This window comes from Rhineura floridana, chromosome 3 (assembly GCF_030035675.1).
Source record: "Rhineura floridana isolate rRhiFlo1 chromosome 3, rRhiFlo1.hap2, whole genome shotgun sequence".
Lineage (NCBI taxonomy): Eukaryota > Metazoa > Chordata > Lepidosauria > Squamata > Rhineuridae > Rhineura > Rhineura floridana.
Window position 1 is genome coordinate 218,955,246 of NC_084482.1, and position 20,103 is coordinate 218,975,348.

The window sequence follows — 20,103 nt, forward strand, 5'->3', positions numbered from 1 at the left end:
ATAGGTCCTCTCGGATCAGAAGCATTTGCATCTTTACCTTCCAACTTGTGTAGTTTGTGTCATTGAGACGCTCCAGAGGCATTCCAGATGCGTAAGACATCGCCATGCTTGCCTCTTAGTTATGGAGTCGGTGGTATTTTCCATCTTACTGGTTCTGTTGTGCAAAGGTTTCTCTTTCATTTGTTGAATCTGGGCCCATAACCCTTTGTTGGCGGAAGTTTTGAAAACTCTTTGCAAAGGAATAAATACGACGCCCAATGAACAGCTTTACTTTTATACAAAGAACTTTATTTTCCAGCGCACCAGTTCAAATCTTTTTAACAGCGTAGGTACACTCACAGACGTCCGAATAACAGTAACACCACCACAGCATTTACGACTCCTTAAACTCCCCCACACTTTACTGCTATATCACTCCCCTTTTTATGGGGCTGGGTTTTAAGCAATAAACCCTTGCAGCTGTGTGTCTGATGCAACCTGAGTCTGTTTAAGTTCTTGGTTAACTCTTTCGCCCCCTGCTTTCCTTGGGGATCAAAACTGCAAGTCATTGTCCGGTAACAGATAGTAGTGACCAGAATGGGTGGCACCCACAGCACTCACTGAAAAATCTAGATGTGCCCATCAAAAGTCTGGCATACCCCGGCTTAGAAAAAAGGTAAATAAGGGTGCAGCATGAGAGGGATGCATAAGGAGCATCCATGATGTGGAGAACATGAACAGGGAGATGTTTTAATTGTGAAATTAGAACCCAAAGGGATCATCCAATAAAGCTGAACACAGAGAGATTCCAGGCCGAGAAAAGGAAGCACTTTTTCATGGAGCAAATAATCAGACTGTGAAACTCCCTGCCACAAGATGTGATGATGGCCACCAACTCGGATCATATTAAGAGAGGGTTACAAAACATCCAGGATAAGAAACTGCATGTCTGTGAATGCTAGTTGCTGAGGAACAACACCAGGAATGGGCTGTTGCCCTCAGGCAAGCCATGCTTGTGAGCTTCCCTGAGGTGTCTGATTGGCCACTGTGAGGAACAGGATGCTGGACTAGATGGGCCTTTGGAACGATCCAGCTGCAGGGCTCTTGTCAGGAAAGTTCAGGCCAAACTCCTCCACCCGGCCCATATAAAACTTTGCAGCCACATCTCTGATTCCTTGCAAACATGTTTTTCTCCCACTCTGCACCTGCCCCTTGAGCCACACAGAAATTCCAGGATCTTGCAAAGATCAAACTTATTCCCCTTACAATTATCAAAATCATAGTGATTTAATCTGGCCAAAGCTTAAGAGATATTTCTGGAGATTGAGTAAACAATCAAGGGTAGCATGAGATTGCTCATTGTAGAGTGCCTGGTGGGAAAAGTTGGTGCACAGAATATCTCCTGTGTCACAAGACTGAGTGGGAAACAGGAGGGTATGCTCGTGTGAAGTTTAATGGCTCTGAAGCCATTGCTGAGCATCACCCATATTTGCAAAGCCTCTGCAACTTTAGTCGTCCAAGATCTTTTGGCTTCTTCTGATGAGCTGACCTTGGAGGTGAGAGGAGAACTCACCAGAGCAGAGCCAGAATGATCTCCCTACTGCTTCTCTCTCTATTTCTGCTGCTAATACCCCACAGAGTCTGTGAGGACCTGAAGACAAAATGCCCCTTGAATCTGATCAGGGAAGAACATGAAGCATTCAGTTACCACCGTCCTGGAGACTTCCTTGTTGGAGGGATCATATCTCCAAGCTTTTTTTTTGATAGATACCCATATATCTTTTCCAAGCCCCCATTTACCAGACTTGAATTGTAAGTATTTACGTTCAGATGGATGTCATGTTTCTCCAACTCCACTTCAATGCCTCCTATTTGCCAGGAAAATAGCCCTTATTCCAGGGTTGGGGAGTCTGTGACCCTCCAGATGTTGCAGGGCTACAGCTCCCATCCTCCCTGACCATTGGCCACACTGGCTGGAGTTGATGGGAGATGGAGTCCAGCAACAAATGGTGAGCCACAGGTTCTCTGTGCACCCTTCCTTCCTAGCCCAGCAGCTCATGTGAAATATCCTATTAGCTTAATTAAAGCTTTCCTTCTCTCTACTCACCCCCTTTCCTTTTGTGCCATGCCTTAGAATTCTAAGCCTGAGGGCAGGGACTGTCTTAACAATGACATTTGTAAGCAGCTCTGGGAGTCTTTTTTTTTTTTTGCCAAAAAGCAAGATGAAAATGCTTTCAATGATATTAAGATATTCCTCATTAGTGGGGTCATATCTCAAAATTTTATTATTTATTTATTATTTATTTATTCTATTTCTATTCCACCTTATGGCCAAAGGCCCTCAAGGCAGCTCACAAAAAAATAACACAAATACAAAATTCACATCAGAAAAGAATACAGTGCACAAAAATTCAAACAAAATATTAACATTGTTTAAAAAAACAAGGTTCTTTTCAGGCCTGGAGATAACCTGTCCTTAAAATGTAGCTTAAAATGTAGTTATGAACAACTATTCAACTTTTTTAAAAACAACAACACCTGCCTCCAATCCAGCAAACTTCATGCATAAGAAAAATGGAAATAAACTGCCTTCAAGTCAATTCTGACTTATGGTGACCCTATGAATAGGTTTTCATGGTAAGCGGCATTCAGAGGGGGTTTACCATTGCCTCCCTCTGAGGCTGAGAGGCAGTGACTGGCCCAAAGTCACCCAGTGAGCTTCATGGCTGTGTGGGGATTCAAACCCTGGTCTCCCAGGTCGTAGTCTCAACACCTTAACCACTACACCACACTGGCTCTCATTCATAAGAAAGTATGTATCAATGTGTTTGGTGGTTCATCACTTGCACTCAAATTTCTCATAATTATCAGGGATATTCCATAGTTTCTAACCCACTGGTGGTCCTCCCTGCCAAAACACTCCCTGTGTGACCCCTCTGTTGCCTCTTGAAGAACAACTGGGGACTTTATGGACACAAAGGCAGCATCTGATCCAGCATAATTAGGGGATACTAGCATCATTGCCCCCAAAAGAAAAGCCTCTTTGCCTGGGCACAGGCAGAAGTTAAAATGCCTCTTTCTTGGTTGTTGAAACCCAGGGGCCAGTGCATAGCTTCCCCCTCTGACCCCACCATCACTGCCTAATATAAACGTAGCAAGTGTGGTTCAATATGTTAGTATTGCATCTATTATGTAGTAAGCACAACAAAATCCATTGTGCAACTGAACATTTGGAAAGAAGGAAACAGGTGTGTAGTTGTCCAGGATCTTGGAGGGTCTTTTTTGGGAGCAGGGTCCCAGCAGGATCTCTCTGTCTCCAACATCCTGGGCTCATCCAAACAGAGCGGGATAATCCATGTTTTTCATATACGGTTTGCCATCTGACAGTCCTCACTGTCTTTCCCTCCTGCTTTTTTCCGATTTAAAAAATGCATGATTTTTGCACCTGCACATGCAGCGGGAAGATCTGTACATCCTTTTTGCTTTTTCCAAGCCCCGCCTGTAAAACCACCCCCATCAGCGAATTGGTTCACAAAAAATGACGCATGCTCCCCCCCCTTTGCAACGCACAATAACGTGCATGCGCTTGAACGTTAGAGCGCAAAAGTTTGAATTTCCCTGTGGCTGTAAAGGAGTTCCTTGCTGCTTGCTACTTACAGGTCTATCTGTGGCGCAATCAGTTAGCGCCTTTGGCTGTTAACCAAAAGGTTGGTGGTTCGAGCCCACACAAAGACAATTCATGTTTTCTTCTGTTATTACCCATCACAATTATAACTCATTTTATCTGGGTTAGAACCGATCGGGGAGCAGGAGAGGGGACGTGAAGGGACAAAACTGCTGGCTCCCTTCTTTTTGCGCTGGAAAGCTGGGACTCGGCTACCTTCCAAAAGCAGCTCCTCGAGGAGGGGCCCCCCAAGGAGGGTTCCTGCTCCCTGCCCTTCCATTTTCGAGAACGCCTTGTCACAACCACTCCCACCACTCCCACCCATTTACCTGCATTTCTGGGGAAATAAGTGGAATTGTCAGCCCTGTGTATCTCCAGAAACTTTAATATGTATAAAGGTAGAGAGGCATACAGTCGCTTTTGCGCTATACCGCAAATGCAAGCTAACAAAAATACAGGAAGGGACTACACTGCTTGAGGAGGGGCCCCCAAAGGGGTTTCCTGCTCCCTGCCCTTCCATTTTTGTTTATTTTATTAGACAGAACACCGGAAAGCCTGGCTGCCTTCCAAAAGCAGTTCCTCGAGGAGGGCCCCCAAAGGGGGGTTCCTGCTCCCTGCTTTTCTACCTTTATACATATTAAGAGCATCTGCCTCGCATGCAAATGGTCCCAAATTCAGTCTACGGCATCTCCAGGATGGGCTTCAGCGCAGCGGGGCTGTTTGCCCGCATTCCCTACCCGATCCAAGAGCGGCTCCCTGCACCAACCAGCCACACTTCAGTGAGACCAGCCAGGAAAGGGGGGGCTTTACACACAACCACAATTGCAGATCTCACCTACAGCGGTCGCTCAGTTCGCAGGCTGGCTAAAAATAAATTTGGAATTTTGCATCTGCGCAGTAGTTTCAGAGCCCCCCTAACACCCCACCATTGCGATTATTGGTTCAATTTTCCTGGGTTTTCCCCTCTGATATTCGCACACATGCGCAAAACTGCAGATACGTGATTGGCTGGAATGAGGAGAAGGGGCACTGGGAACCACCCAAGAACTGCCCATCAGCTGTAAAGTCCGCCGTATTGCGTCCTAGCTCCTGAAGGCACAGCAGATAATTCCCGATTTTAAAAGGCAAATCGCATTTTTTATGGTATTGCCAGGAGCAGATTTAACCCGTGAAAAAGCGCAACAGCACACAATGTCATATGGATGACCAAAAAATAATGAAAACACAAAGCGATTGTGTATCACATTTTGCAGTCGTCTGGATGAGCCCCCTGTGAGCCAAACAATACAAAAGGGGACTGAGAAAAGCTTTCTGTCCATTGCTGCTGATTGGAGCCAAACAGAGTAAAAGCAGGCGAGTCCACCACTGAGAAGAGTTTTCAGTAGCTAACTCTCCCCTCTTTCATGCTTACTGGCTGCTAGGGACATCTGTTGTTGTGAGATAAGGCATTAACAAGGATGCCATTCTCAACCCCGTAGCAAAAGAGGGTGGTGGTGGCTGTGACTATCATGCAGGGACCCTGCATTTCTGAATTTGCCACTGCACTTCTGGAGGGGAGGCTGAGTGCTCAGGCAGTGCCTGTTGGTGTAATAATTGGGGTGTTATTTACCGTTCTTTTCTGCTGACATTTTGGTGGCCGTGTGGTTTGCATTTAACATTCTCCCATCTGAAGTTAGCCCCTGGACAGAATTGTCAAAATTAGTGTCCCGGGTCTGGCACTGCCATTACGATGAGACTGAGGAGAGAATAGCTCTCTCAGGGAGAAAAAAATGAATGACAAGCCTACTCCCCATCTGCAAGTCTCTCCTTTACACCTGGATGCAATTATAGTTTGAGGAAACATTTTTTCCAACATCAATCCATAATTCTGAGCATCATCGGCCCACATTCCTAAGACTTCCCTGTCATGGCTGTGTCTCTCAGCTAGGGATGGGTGAGCAATTCGAATCACTTTGCATTTCAAGCTGAATCCATCAAATTTGAAATTCCTGAAACGACACGAGAACTGAAACCATCCTTTGGAATTCTCCCTTATTCAGATTTTGTGATGCAGTGCGCCAACGGAACAAAGTTTACAAAAATGAATATGTTAAGGGGGAAGTGCATAAAAATGGATATATGAGTGAAAATAACAAGCAGAAATGCATTATGTGATGAGAAATTGCTTGCAAAAATGTGTGCATTCATCAAAACTGCCTACAAAAGTGTGTTTATTCGGAGAAATTCACGCTAAAATGATGGAGAACTTAATTTAAAATTGGAAGCTGAGAAAATTGTATCTGATGGATTTGTCCAACCTTACACTCAGCTGATTTCAGTTGCACAAGGGAGACTCAGGAAAAGAGTCCTTGTAGCATCTTACAGTCTGTTTCGCTGAAGGGCTGGACTTCCCATAACTAGACAGGCTGAAAGTGACTTTCATTGACTTACAATGTCATGGTGAGTGCAATCCTCACCATGTCTACTGAAAAATAGGTTATACTGATGCAATAATGCTTCCTCCCAGATTAGAAGGGTTGGAGTTACAGCCTTTTTCCTCTTCTAGAATATAAAATTCTCTCTCCATTTCAGCAAAGGGACCAAGCAGCCAAAACCTCTGAAGTAACTGCAGCATTTGAAGCAATATCACCATATTTCATGAACCTACAAAGAAGACTTGTTCTCCTTTGGAAGGCTATGTACTTCTCCACCTCTACAATTAAGCAAGCATCTCCCCAGTTTTATTCTTAAGTGGCAAATGGATTTGGACCTTACAACAAGAATATGTCTCTTCCTACCCCCCAGTACAAACATACAGAGCATTATTTGGGGTCATATATTGTTTGTTTTCATTAAATGGTGCATAGCAGTTTAACACTTTTTAATCGATTGGGTTTTTTTGCAGTTTGACATCTAGGTACTACTGGCACATCTTGTCCTTCTTGTTCACCATCCAGGAGATCAACCAGGATCCCAGGCTCTTACCCAATATCACCCTGGGCTACAACCTCTATGAGAACCATTATGATGCAAGGATGACTTCCGATGCCATGCTAGAACTGCTTGCAGGTGGGGAAAGCAATATTCCAAACTATAACTGTGGAAAATGGAATAACCTGCTGGCTGTTCTTGAAGGGGCCAATTCTGTCATCTCAAAAGAGATTTCAGCCATGTCAGACATCTACAAAACTCCACAGGTATAAAGAAAAGGGGGAGGCATGGAGGTATAGAGGACAAGTTCAGCTGCATAAAATGCTACTTTCTCTCCAAGGTAGTCAAGAATGAGCATCATAAATCAAGAAAATCCTGAGCTATGTATTCAAAGCTTTTTTCAAAATCTAGCCTTCACCAACCTGGAACTCTCTAGGTGTCTCAGATTAAGACTCCCATTAGCCCAAGACCACATCTTTTTTAAAGAAAGGTTAATAAGCATTTAATAAATTTCTGTTCCTTGTCAAGGAAAAAAAAGAAGACATTAATATCTTCATTTTCTCACTAGATCAGTTATGGATTCAATGCTCAAGTTCTTGATGATAAAGCCCAGTTCCCTTTTGTCTACCGGATTATCCCCAAAGAAGAATCTCAATGCTGGGCGATTGTCAAATTGCTCCTGCATTTTGGATGGACGTGGATTGGCATCTTTGCTCCAGATAATGACAATGGAGAAAGATTCCTGAGTGTCCTAACACCTCTGATGATCAACAATGGAATTTGTATTGCCTTAATAGAAAGATTAGCAGAAAATAATCCATACCAAACACTCAAGCCAAAGGTATCATTCGCATTATGGACACAAGTCAGTGTGTTTGTTTACTATGAAAACACTTACGTGGGATGGACTCCAGTCATGGCACTAGAAAAAACACTTGAGAAAGAAGTTGGAAGAAGAGTCTGGATTGCAACAGGTTTTCAGGACATCAACTTGAGCTTGTCCACTCTTCCTGAATACTACCAGTACATCCATGGCTCTTTGTCCTTTGTAATGAATATCAACAAAATGACCAATCATGGCAACTATGAGCCAAGTTCCTACCATCTTTATCAGTTTTGGAAGAAGGCATTTCAATGTTCATATTCAAAGCACATGCTGTCTGTGAAAGGTCGGACAAGATGCACAGAGAAGGAGAAACTGGAGACTTTGCCCCAAGAGGAGCTTGAGAGAGCCCTGTCTCAAGACAGCTACATCATTTACTTCAATGTTCATGCTGTGGCACACACCTTAAATGCTGCATATTCAGCCAGATCAAGGTGGATGTTGACTGTGGGTGGAAGAGCCAGTCTGGAACATCAAAGGCTACAGCCATGGCAGGTATTTCCTTTCCCCTTTTGCACATTGCAATCCATTGTCCCAACTTTGGAATCATCATTTTCCTGCATCCAAACGTAAGCATAGCAGTGATGCAATTTGTTTTGCCCATTTCTGAGGCAAATCCAAATTGTGAGGCTCCTGATGGAGGTCAAACTATTTGAACTCTATGTGTAGGTCAGAAGACTCCACCACATCTGGGGATACCTCTGTGGTGCCCTTAGAGTCTTCTTAGCTGAAGATGGACACTCCTCATCTTCCCCAAGGCTCTCTGCTGAGCCTTGAAGTTGCCCATCAAAGCTGAGCACCTGGAGCACAGAATGATCAGGTACGCAGGTTTCCTGAACACAGTCTTCCTCATTATCATGTGATGTACTGGCTATTTAGTTGTTTGTTTGTTTATTATTTAAACAATTGCATACTGCTCTTCCTTGAAAAACCACAGAGCTGTTTAAAATATAGTAAAACAACAAGAAAAAACTGCTCCAATAGTTTTTAAAAAACAATACAAAGCAGCTGCTGAGAGTATGAAACAAAACCCTAAAGTACAAAACCTCCTGCAGGATGCACACCTTAACGTGATGAGGGGGTTTGAGAGTGTTGAAGAAGCTGAGAGCAATGCCGTCAGGAGTCTAGACCAAGAGGCTATACTCCTAGCAGAGACACCCAAGGCAGAATGGCCAAAGCTGAGACACCAGACTAGGATGCATCCAGACTCAGAGGAAGGTAATTGTTGTGCGCCTCCCCTAATCTCCGAGCGGTGAGATTTCAGGGGGTCCCTGCGCCCATCCAGGGTTTGGTTTCCTTTGGGAAGAAGGCCAGCGGAGACTGCGGTGTCTTTATGAAATATGGTTTATTTATGTACACACATTCCAACCTGAGCTTAGGATGGAGGGGTTCAAGGCATCAGCAGTCTAATATCCAGCTTTTCCATCTAGGTGCAGGGGCATCCTATTGCCACGATGCAGGGAGCCAGCCTCTCCGCATGCCTGCAGCCCTAGTTCTGTCGTACACCCACTTTCAACTCCAAACACACTTCTCCCCGCCCAGGAGTGGGGGGGAGAGACTCTCCTCCAGTAGAGTTTAAAATGACAAAAGGATCTTCCTAGCCCTTTCACCAGTTGCCGGGGCAATTAAACAGGCCCATTAACTACCTGGCCACTCTATTTGATTAACAAAGGAGATTCATCTGGCTAGCAGAGCCAGCCTCCCAGGCATAGGATTCCAAATCAGAGGCTGGAAAGGTGACCCACAGAAATCATCCATTCCAGCCCCCCCCCCATGCTCATAACAATATTCTAGAAAAAGCAGGTCGGAGCATTTATTTGTCCATCCCGCAATGTTCCAGGAGAGCATCGTCAAAGGGGCTTGATGCAGCAAGGGTCACTTAAACATAGGAAGCTGTTCCTGGGCCACTGCCACTACAAGGGCTTAGCTCTTGTTGACCCATAAGACGTTTGGGTAGATTGAGAGCGGATACTTCCTCCGTTTTACTAGGACAGGGTTTATTAAGACAATGTGTTTTGGTAATTATGGCCCCTTTACTCTCCCAATCTGTTGCCCCCTCATCCAGAGGCTCAATAAAGTCTAGGTTAGAGTTCTGGCAAATAACATTAGAGGACACTAGGGGAAAGATAGCCACTGTGTTTGTTAAACCCTGCGGTCAAGCATCTGCCAGGGCCTGTTCATTGTCTTCGAGGTATCTCATTTCTGTCCATGAGAGGGGGATAGTTACTATGAGAGATTTACTGCCCACTATTCTACTCTCTGCTTGCCCCAGTGAGAGAATTAAAATGGACAGGAATGGGACACTTTCAATCACGCAATCACAAAATTGATTTGGGGTTTGGTACAGAAACGGCCTTGGTCGCCCTGTATGATGACCTCTGTCGGGAGAAAGACAGAGGGAGTGTAACTCTGTTGGTTCTCCTTGATCTCTCAGCGGCGTTTGATACCATCGACCATGGTATCCTTCTGGAGCGACTTACGGATTTAGGAGTGGGAGGCACTGCTTGGCGGTGGCTCTGCTCCTATCTCGGGAATCGTCTCCAGGAGGTGATGCTGGGGGAACATTACTGGAGTCCCTGGGTACTCCAATATGGGGTCCCGCAGGGTTCAGTTCTGTCCCCCATGCTTTTTAATATCTATATGAAGCCGCTGGGTGAGGTCATCAGGAGTTTTGGAGTGCGTTTCCAGCAATATGCTGATGATACGCAGCTCTACTACTCCTTTTCATCTTCGTCAGGTGAGGCTGTTGATGTACTAGACCGCTGCCTGGCCGCGATAATGGGCTGGATGAGAGCTAATAAACTGAAACTCAATCCTAACAAGACTGAGATGCTGTTGGTGGGTGGACCCTCTGCCCAGATGGTTGACGTTCGACTTGTCCTAGATGGGGTTACACTCCCCCTAAAGGAACAGGTACGTAGTTTGGGGGTCTTATTAGATCCGCTCCTGTCACTTGAGGCTCAGGTAGCCTCGGTGGCACGGAATGCATTCTACCAGCTCCGGCTGGTAGCCCAACTACGACCCTATCTGAGCAAGGAGCATCTTGCCTCAGTTATCCATGCTATGGTAACCTCTAGATTGGACTACTGTAATGCACTCTACGTGGGGCTACCTATGAAGACGGTTCGCAAACTTCAGCTAGTGCAAAATGCTGCGGCCAGAGTTCTCACTGGGACAAAGAAATTTGACCATATAACACCTGTCCTGGCGCAGCTGCACTGGCTACCGATATGTTTCCGGGCCAGATTCAAAGTGTTGGTTCTTACCTATAAAGCCCTAAACGGCATCGGACCGCAATACCTGATGGAGCGCCTCTCTCGCTATGTACCTACCCGTTCACTACGCTCGACGTCGAAGGCCCTTCTCCGGGTCCCAACCCATAAAGAGGCCCGGAGATCAACAACTAGATCTAGGGCCTTCTCGGTGGTGGCCCCCGAACTATGGAATGCCCTCCCAGACGAGATACGCCTGGCGCCTTCTCTGTTATCTTTTCGGTGCCAGGTAAAAACTTACCTTTTCGCCCAGGCTTTTTAAATTTTGTAAATTTTTAAATATTTTAAATTTAACATTCTAAATTTAATATGATCTTAATTTATAAATCTCAATGGCAATTTTATTAATGTTTTATAATTGTACTATATATTTTTTTTTCCACACTTGCTCATATTTTAATTGTGATTTTATTTGTTGTACACTGCCCTGAGAGCTTTCTGCTATAGGGCGGTCTAGAAATGTAATAAAATAAAATAAATAAATAAAATAAAATAAATAAAATGTTTTATGCAGGAAATGAGAAATTAAGAAGTAATGGGATTGCTTTAATAGTGAGAAGTGATGTAGGAAAAGCAATTAGGAACTATAAAGCAAGGTCTCAGTGAGTGATATCAATGAGATTTAATGGGAAATCTATTAGCATAACCATCATCCAAGTCTGCTTTAAAGGCAAACACAGAAGAAGAATTGGAGAGATTTTACACACAAATACAAGAAGACACTGCAAAACAAGATGTGCTGATAATCATGGGGAACTGGAATGCAAAAGTAAGGAACAGAGAAGAACTAGGAATTGTGGGGAAATGGGGTTTAGGAGACAGAAATGAAGCAGGAGAAAGTCTTATTGAATTCTGTGAAGCCAATAATTTGTTTCTTGCAAACACATTTTTTGAGCAACCAAAAAGATGACTGTACACATGGACATCACCAAATGGTCAATACAGGAATTGAATCGATTATATAATTGGTAGCACAAGATGGAGAAGTTCCATACTTTCTGCGAAAACAAATCCAGGAGCAGACTGTGGTACAGATCATGAACTGCTAATATCGAAAGTCAGAGTAAAGCTAAAAAAGAACAACAAAGCAATCATAATGCCAAAACACAATTTAAATAACATCCCGGAAGAATATAAAGATCAAATAAGGAACAGGTTTGAGGCTTTAAACTTAGTTGACAGAGAACCAGAAGAACTATGAAGTGAAGTTAGAGACATGATCAGGGAAGAATGCAAAAAGACAATACCTCTAGTTAAAAAGAGAGAAGGACCTCAATGGATGACTGAAGAAACTCTTAAAATGGTTAAAGAGAGAAGGAAAGCAAAAGCAAAAGGAGAAACACGGTTAGATCCCTAAATGCAGCAATACAGCAACTAGTACATAGGGACAAAGAGAACTATTACAATAGTTATTGCATAGAAATAAAGAGGACAACACAAAAAGGCAGAAGAGCCTATTGCAAAAGATTAGAGAAATGAAAGGGAAATTTAAACCAAGAGTAGGGATGTTGACTAATCAACAGGGGAACACACTGACTGACCGAGATGAAATTTATTTATTTATTTATTTGTTATCATTATTTTTACCCCGCCCTTTCCCCAAAACTGGAACTCACGGCGGCTTCCACATAAAAGCACACATATAATTAAAAACATACAAAAGTCTAGATTAAAATCAAATTAAACTATTTACAGTATTAAAACCATTCATACATACAGTTAAAATAGTTCAAACTCAGTTTAAAATAATACCGTTAGACAATTGCAACGCAGCACCCTTCAAGTTCTGTCCTTAACAGCTTTCAGTTCCAAAGGCTTGTTGGAATAAAAAAGTCTTTGCTTGCCGGCGGAACGACTGCAAGGAGGGGGCCATTCTTGCCTCCCTAGGAAGCGAATTCCAAAGCCTGGGGGCAGCCACCAAAAAGGCCCTATCTCGCATCCCCACTAGTCGTGCTTGTGAGGACATGGGTATTGAGAGAATGGCCTCTCCTGAGGATCTAAGGGCCCAGGCAGGCTCATATAGGGAGATACGATCTGACAGATAGCCTGGACCTAAGCCGTATAGGGCTTTATAGGCCATCACCAGCACTTTGAATTGTGTCCGGAAACAGAGTGGCAACCAGTGGAGCTTTTGAAATAAACGGAAGTTGGAAGCAATACACTGAAGAACTCTATAAAAGAGATGCCAGGATGACAGATTCATTCATAGAGGAACCATATGTTGAAGAACCAGACATTTCAGAATGTAAGGTGAAAGCTGCTCTTAAAATACTTGGAAGAAACAAATCACCAGGAACAGATGGCATACCAATAGAATTGCTACAAGCTACTGAGACTGAAACTGTCCAAATTTTCACAAACACATGTCAAGAAATATGGAAAACTAAACAATGGCCCACAGACTGGAAGCGTTCAATATATATCCCACTTCCAAAGAAAGGGAATCCCAGGGAATTCAGTAATTATCGAACTATTGCCTTAATATCCCATGCAAATAAAGTAATGCTCAAGATTCTACAACAAAGGCTCTTACCATATATGGAGCAAGAAATGCTCAACATCCAAGCTGGATTTAGAAAGGAAAGAGGTACCAGAGATCATATTGCAAACATACGGATAATGGAACGGAGCAAGGAATTTCAGAAGAAAATCACCCTGTGCTTTATAGATTACAGCAAAGCCTTTGACTGTGTAGATCATGAAAAACTATGGAATGCTTTAAAGGAAATGGGGGTGCCACTGCATCTGATTGTCCTGATGCGCAACCAATACTCTGCACAAGAGACTACTGTAAGGACAGAATATGGAGAAACCGATTGGTTCCCCATCAGAAAGGGTGAGAGACAGGGGTGTATTTTATCACCCTATTTGTTTAATCTATATGCAGAACATATACGGAAAGCGGGATTGGACCAAGATGAAGGAAGTGTGAAAATTGGAGGGAGAAATATCAGTCATTTAACATATACAGATGATACCATACTACTAGCAGAAACCAGTAATGATTTGAAACGAATGCTGATGAAAGTTAAAGAGGAAAGCACAAAAGCAGGACTACAGCTGAATGTCAAAAAGACTAAAGTAATGACAACAGAAGATTTATGTAACTTTAAAGTTGACAATGAGGACACTGAACTTGTCAAGGATTATCAATACCTTGGCACAATCATTACCCATTATACAAACAATAGTCAAGAAATCAGAAGAAGGCTAGGACTGGGGAGGAAAGGTCCTCAAATGCAAAGATGTATCACTGAACACCAAAGTCAGGATCATTCATACCATGGTTTTCCCGATCTCTATGTATGGATGTGAAAGTTGGACAGTTAAAAAAGCAAATAAGAGAATAAATCAATTCATTTGAAATGTGGTGATGGAGGAGATACCATGGACTGTGAAAAAGACAAATAATTGGGTGTTGGAACAAATTAAACCAGAATTATCACTAGAAGTTAAAAGGATGAAACTGAGGTTATCATACTTTGGGACAAAATGAGAAGATTTTATTCACTAGAAAAGACAATAATGCTGGGAAAAACAGAAGGGAGAAGAAAAAGAGGAAGACCAAACAAGTGATAGATTGATTCCATAAAGGAAGCCACAGACCTGAACTTACAAGATCTGGTGGTTTATAATAGATCCTCTTGGAGGTCGTTAATTCATAGTGTCGCCATGAGTCAAAATCAACTAGAAGGCGCATAACAATAACAACAGAATATCAAAAGAATATCAAAATAAGAGTAGTTTTGATGTTGCTGGGAAAAGTTTATTAAAAAAAGTCTTCAATTGTTTCTGGAAATCACACATATTTTTATTTAAATTAGGGTAAATGTTTCAAAATGTGCATCAATGCCAATAATTTGGCACTATGCTTGTAGGGAGGCAATGATTTCCGTCCTCTTCTGTTATCATTGCAATCAACACAGTTTCTGTTTGGCTACAGTTCAGCATCCTTTAAAACCTAAGTTGTTCATCTCATTATCTGCTATGGTTGAAACAAACATAGTTAAAAGCAAAAAATAATGCACTTAATTACATTACAAAAAACCCCAGCAAATACACTTCTGTCATTTCAGTTCCTGATTTCCAATGATCATGCAAGAGGTGGCAATTTTCACTCCTGTTTCCATTTCTCACTTAATTCCCTAATTGGCACACACAAATTTTATCTAAAAGTATATCCTCTCCTGTGGTGTTGTGTATGTGGGACTGAAAGTTGTGGGTCTGAAGGGAAGAGGGAGCATTTGCATTTGTGGGACTCCACAAAATCTGTAAGTCTGATTGGGGTTCTAGATCACATTGAAGCCTCTCCATGTGAAAGATCCCCCATCCTGTGGAATCACCTTCCAAAACATACAATGGGTGCCTTCACTATTCCACTAGTTGGTTTTTTGTTGTTGCTATATGCCTTCAAGTCGATTCTGCTACCTTGTTATAACATAAGACTTATGGTGACCCTATGAATCAGTGACCTCCACTAGCAGCCAGCTGGTTATAACATACCTATTGATAAGGCCATATCTGGGCATTGATTTTCAGCACCGTCTCTATTCAAATTTTTTGATATCTGTGCTATTTGTGGATTTTAAAAAAGTATTGTGCTGTCTTTTGTGTTGATCTCACTCGGTCAACAGCCTTTTTATTTTATATGAAGGGTGGTCTGTAAAAGTTTTAATAACTAAAATCCAATGCCTGAATAGGGCAGATTAGTCTAGATGAGATGTGAAACTTCCCCAATTCATAAGAGCTCAAAGTGAGCAATGCTGAGATATCCAAAATGGTTTCATTGCTTCTTAATGCTGGTCATTTCTCTGTCGTTCCAGCTTCACCATTTCTTAAGAGAAATCCAATTTTCAAATACTTCCATAGCTGGACTGTATTTAGATATGAATGGGGAGCTGCCAGGCAGTTATGATATTGAGAACTGGGTGATGTTTCCTAATGAGTCTCGTGTTAGAGTGAAAATTGGAAGTGTTGATAGAGAGGCATCAACTGACAGAAAATTCACAATTAGCCCGGAAGCTATTGAATGGCCCAAGCGGTTTAACAAGGTACACTTTATTCCTTGTGACATCTGTTAAAATGTAATAATTTTGGGAACCTGGAAATTCAGGGTTTACACAGCAGGCCCAGCATCAGTGACTGGTCACTGACCACAGAAGCTAAGAAGAGCTCTGTGCCAGCCCCACCCAGCTATACTGACCTTACTGTCCTCCTTTCCAGGACAGCTGAGTGGGGTGGTGCTACTTTTCAACAGGAGCAAGCTTGGGTTTCATTCTGCAGTGACCACCCATTATTTTAATTTACCCAAAATGTAAACTCTCGGCCTACAGTTCTCTGAAATTTTATCCTGCCACTAATATGGGCCAAGAAGGCATGACAACTACCCATCCTTCAATCCGTATTTCACCAATGTTTATATCAGTAATGCAATGTAGTGTGGTATTACACACTGTAATACCAGTAATTATACAAAAACTAATGTGGTATAGTGATTAGAATGTTCAAGAAAGGCCACCATATACCCAGCTAAAACTGAATCCAGAAAAGACAATGGTGTTCCGTGTTCCGGGTTTTGGGGTCCAGGAGATGGGAAGATGTCCTGTTCTGGATTGGGTTGCACTCCCCTGGAACAACCACGTTTGTATCTGGTGAAGGTGCACTGTTGGATCCAACATTGTCACTTGAAGGCCAAGTGGCTTCAGAAGCTAGGCATATTTGTTTTCAGCTACAGTTGGTTCATCAAATATGGCGCCTTTTGGACAGACGTGACTTGGCAACAGTACTCCATGCTCTGGTAACATCCATATTGGATTATTGCAATGCTCCCTACATGGGGCTGTCCTTGAAGATGACTTAGAAACTTCAGCTGGTCCAAAACACAATGGGCAGATTACTGGCTGGGATTGTTTTTAGAACTTGTATAAGCCCTGTTCTACAACATTTGCATTGATTTCCAGTTAATTTCTGGGCCCAATTTAAGGTGCTCATGTTAGTGTTTAAAGCTCTAAACAACTTAGGCCCCAAATATCTGAAAGAACATCCTCTTCCCTACAGACCCTCTTAGATGTTATGATCAGCAAAGGGGGCCTTCTTGGTAGTTTCAGCACCCTCAGAAGTGTGGGTGGGGAGTACAGGCAAGGAGAGGGTCTTCTCTGTGGCAGCTTCTCAGTTATGGAATACCCTCCCTACAAAGGTGAGTCTGGCACCTTTGATTACAAAATTTGGTGAATGCTAAAGAAGCATTTACACTGGCCTTTGCCATTTGAGATGTATGTTTTCAGGACCCACCCTATTCTTGTGAAAGTAATGTGTTTTAATTGTTTAAAATTGTTTTTGATACTAAATTTTATACTTCTGTAACTTGCCCTAGGATCTAATGGTGAAGGGTGGGTTGTTGTTGTTGTTCTACTTTAAACAATCATGGCTCCCCCAAAGAATCCTGGGAAGTGTAGTTTGTGAAGGTCGCAGAGAGGATATTTCTGTTCTCACAGAGCTATAATTGACAGAGTGGTTTAATAGTCAGTTCCTCTTCCCAGAGAACTCTGGGAACTGTAGCTCTGTGAGGGGAATAGGGGTCTCCTAACAACTTGCACCACTTTTCACAAGCTACAATTCTTTGAGAGACCTCTCCAGTCTCTATGAATGAACTCCATAGGCACTAATACACCTAAGACTTTCCCCTTGATGCACCTTCTTCTCTTTTTGGTTAGACTGTGCCCCACTCCAGGTGTACTGAAAGCTGTCACCCTGGATACAAGAAGGTAGTTCAAGAAGGGGAACCGGTTTGCTGCTATGCTTGTGCTCCGTGTGCAGAAGGGACCATCTCCACTCAGGAAGGTGGGTGACTCCAAGGGAGAAGGAAATCCCTTTGGACAAGATAAACAGAGCAGGTATTCACTCAGAGACACTTTCTAGGAAGATTCTAAAGAAATCTTTTAACATGGATCATTATTTGCCTTCACCTTCTTTAATTTCAAAAAGTGAGTTGAAAGAAATGACCTGAAGGAAGCAGTGTCTGGATCACAAAGGGAGGCCTCAGCATGCCCTAAGCAAAAATTTAATAAACATAATTGACAAATGGTGAAAAATTGAAAATGTTTATTTAAAGCAGTGAAACCACGAAACAAAATAGACTATGAATTACAATCTAATCGATAAAATATTACATTGGGGCTACCATGAGCGTTACATGGAAGAAATATAAAACCAGCATAAAAAGAAATCGCTTAAGAAAAAAATGAAATATGAAAAAGCAGTTATCTTTCTAACAACTGTAACATGGCAACTTGTGGCAGACTATTCTTTAGTTTCCAGACACTGGAGTGGAGTGGGAATCCATTAACTGTAAAGGTCAAAGTAAACAGGTGTGTCTTTAGCACAGGGCAAAAGACCTAAAATTCTCTGTGAAGACATGACTCCCTCTTATCTCTACCTATATCACAAAGTGGTTTTGGGGTGATGAAAAGTGAGAAAAACCTTGAGCGCCACTTCTGTCTCCTTGGAGGAAAGACAGGATAAAACCGTAAACATTAAGTAATAATAAAGACAGACATTTTTCTATCAGTCTCTATTGCAAATTCATTTTTTCTAATCTCCAATACATCAACATCTTTTTTTTGCATATGTAATAGATGATTATGGATGTAAGTGATTCTTAAGACACTCCTGTTTTTCTTCTCCTCAGATGCAGAGCATTGTAGCAAATGTCCAGAAGATCAACATCCAAACAAGGACCAAAACCAGTGTGTCCCCAAGATTATTACTTTCCTGTCCTATGAAGAATCTCCGGGGATCCTCCTGGCTTCCTTTGCCCTATTCTTGTCCTTAACCACAGGCTTTGTTTTAGGAATCTTCATTAAATACCTAGAAACTCCAATAGTCAAAGCCAACAACCGGGACCTCTCCTATATACTCCTTGTCTCCCTCCTACTTTCCTTTTTGTCCTCCTTCCTCTTCATTGGCCAGCCAAGGAAAGCCTCCTGCCTTCTCCAGCAAACAGCTTTCAGCATCATCTTCTCAGTTGCTGTTTCTTCTGTCTTGGCAAAAACCATCACTGTGGTGCTGGCCTTCCTGGCAACAAAGCCAGGGAACAGGGTGAGGAGATGGCTAGGGAAGAGTCTGGCCAACTCCATTGTCATTTCCTGTTCTAGTGTCCAAGTTGTCATCTGCCTCTTCTGGCTGGGGATCTCTCCCCCATTTCCAGAATCTGACATGCACTCTCAGTCTGGAGAGATCATCATGCAATGCAGCGAGGGGTCTACTGCCATGTTTTATGGTTCCCTTGGCTATATGGGCTTCCTGGCTGCCATCTGCTTTACGGTGGCTTTCCTTGCCAGGAAGCTGCCTGGAGCCTTCAATGAAGCCAAACTGATCACCTTCAGCATGCTGGTCTTCTGCAGTGTTTGGGTCTCCTTTGTGCCCACCTACCTGAGCACAAAGGGGAAATACATGGTAGCCGTGCAGGTCTTCTCTATCTTGGCCTCCAGTGCTGGCCTTCTGGGCTGCATTTTCATTCCCAAGTACTACATTATTGTATTTAGGCCAGATCTGAATACAAAGGAGCATCTAACAACAAAAACATTATGAATCATCTGATTCTATTCTTTGCAGTTCCGACAACTGAAGTCCACCACAGCAGTAATGAAACCTAAATATGTCTCATGTAAATGTAGTTTCTGTAGATGTAAATCTCTTTTCCTTTAATTATATGTCACATTCAATGGGAATAAATGCATAATATCTCTGCAATAGCCACAACCCCTTGGGTTTCATATATATTGCTTTATTAGTGTCTGATCCCACTGGATATTTGTTCCACCAAACATATCATTACCTGCTACTCATCTTTACTGATCAGTTATAGCTCTTTCTAGACTGTAATTGTCTGATCAGAATTGTCCATGCGCTTGAAAACTCCAGGTTGAACTACCGCAACTTTGTTCTATGTGGGGATTATAATTCATCTTGGAGGTCCTTAAGGCTTCAAGACAAGGGGTACATCCTTGGCTCTTGTCTTTTAGAATTCTTGGCAGGTTCTATTTCTGTCACTTTGGATTTCCCCCTGGCCCAGAGTGGGTGACTAGGTTTAAGTGGTGGTGGCAGTCTACCTATCTTGCAGGATTGGTGTTGGTAAGAGAGAGATAAGGATTTTGCCTGGCCAGGCTCAACTGCCCTGGGCTTGGGAGTTGACCTCCCAGTGAGAATTCTTGACATATGCCACCTGCGCTCTAGCCATCTACCTTCCTGTTTTATTGGATGCAGGTCGCTAGAGTACCAAGGTGATGGTGAGCGCACTCAGGAGCAATTGTGTTCATGACTGTGTGCATTTCACCATTCCACAGAGAGACAAGAGCCTCAACAGGAATGCCAGCCATGTCAGCTGGAAAATATGC

General features: G+C 42.8%; 1 protein-coding gene across 1 annotated transcript; it reads left to right on the top strand.

Annotated features, from left to right (window-relative positions):
- Nucleotides 1-1,433: 1,433 nt before the first annotated feature.
- On the top strand, nt 1,434-19,297 carry LOC133378993 (vomeronasal type-2 receptor 26-like). Its single transcript, XM_061613605.1, has 6 exons — nt 1,434-1,535; nt 6,580-6,819; nt 7,122-7,931; nt 15,532-15,759; nt 17,422-17,548; nt 18,396-19,297. The coding sequence occupies exons 1-6, from the start codon at nt 1,434-1,436 to the stop codon at nt 19,295-19,297; spliced, it is 2,409 nt and encodes an 802-aa protein (XP_061469589.1).
- Nucleotides 19,298-20,103: the final 806 nt, after the last annotated feature.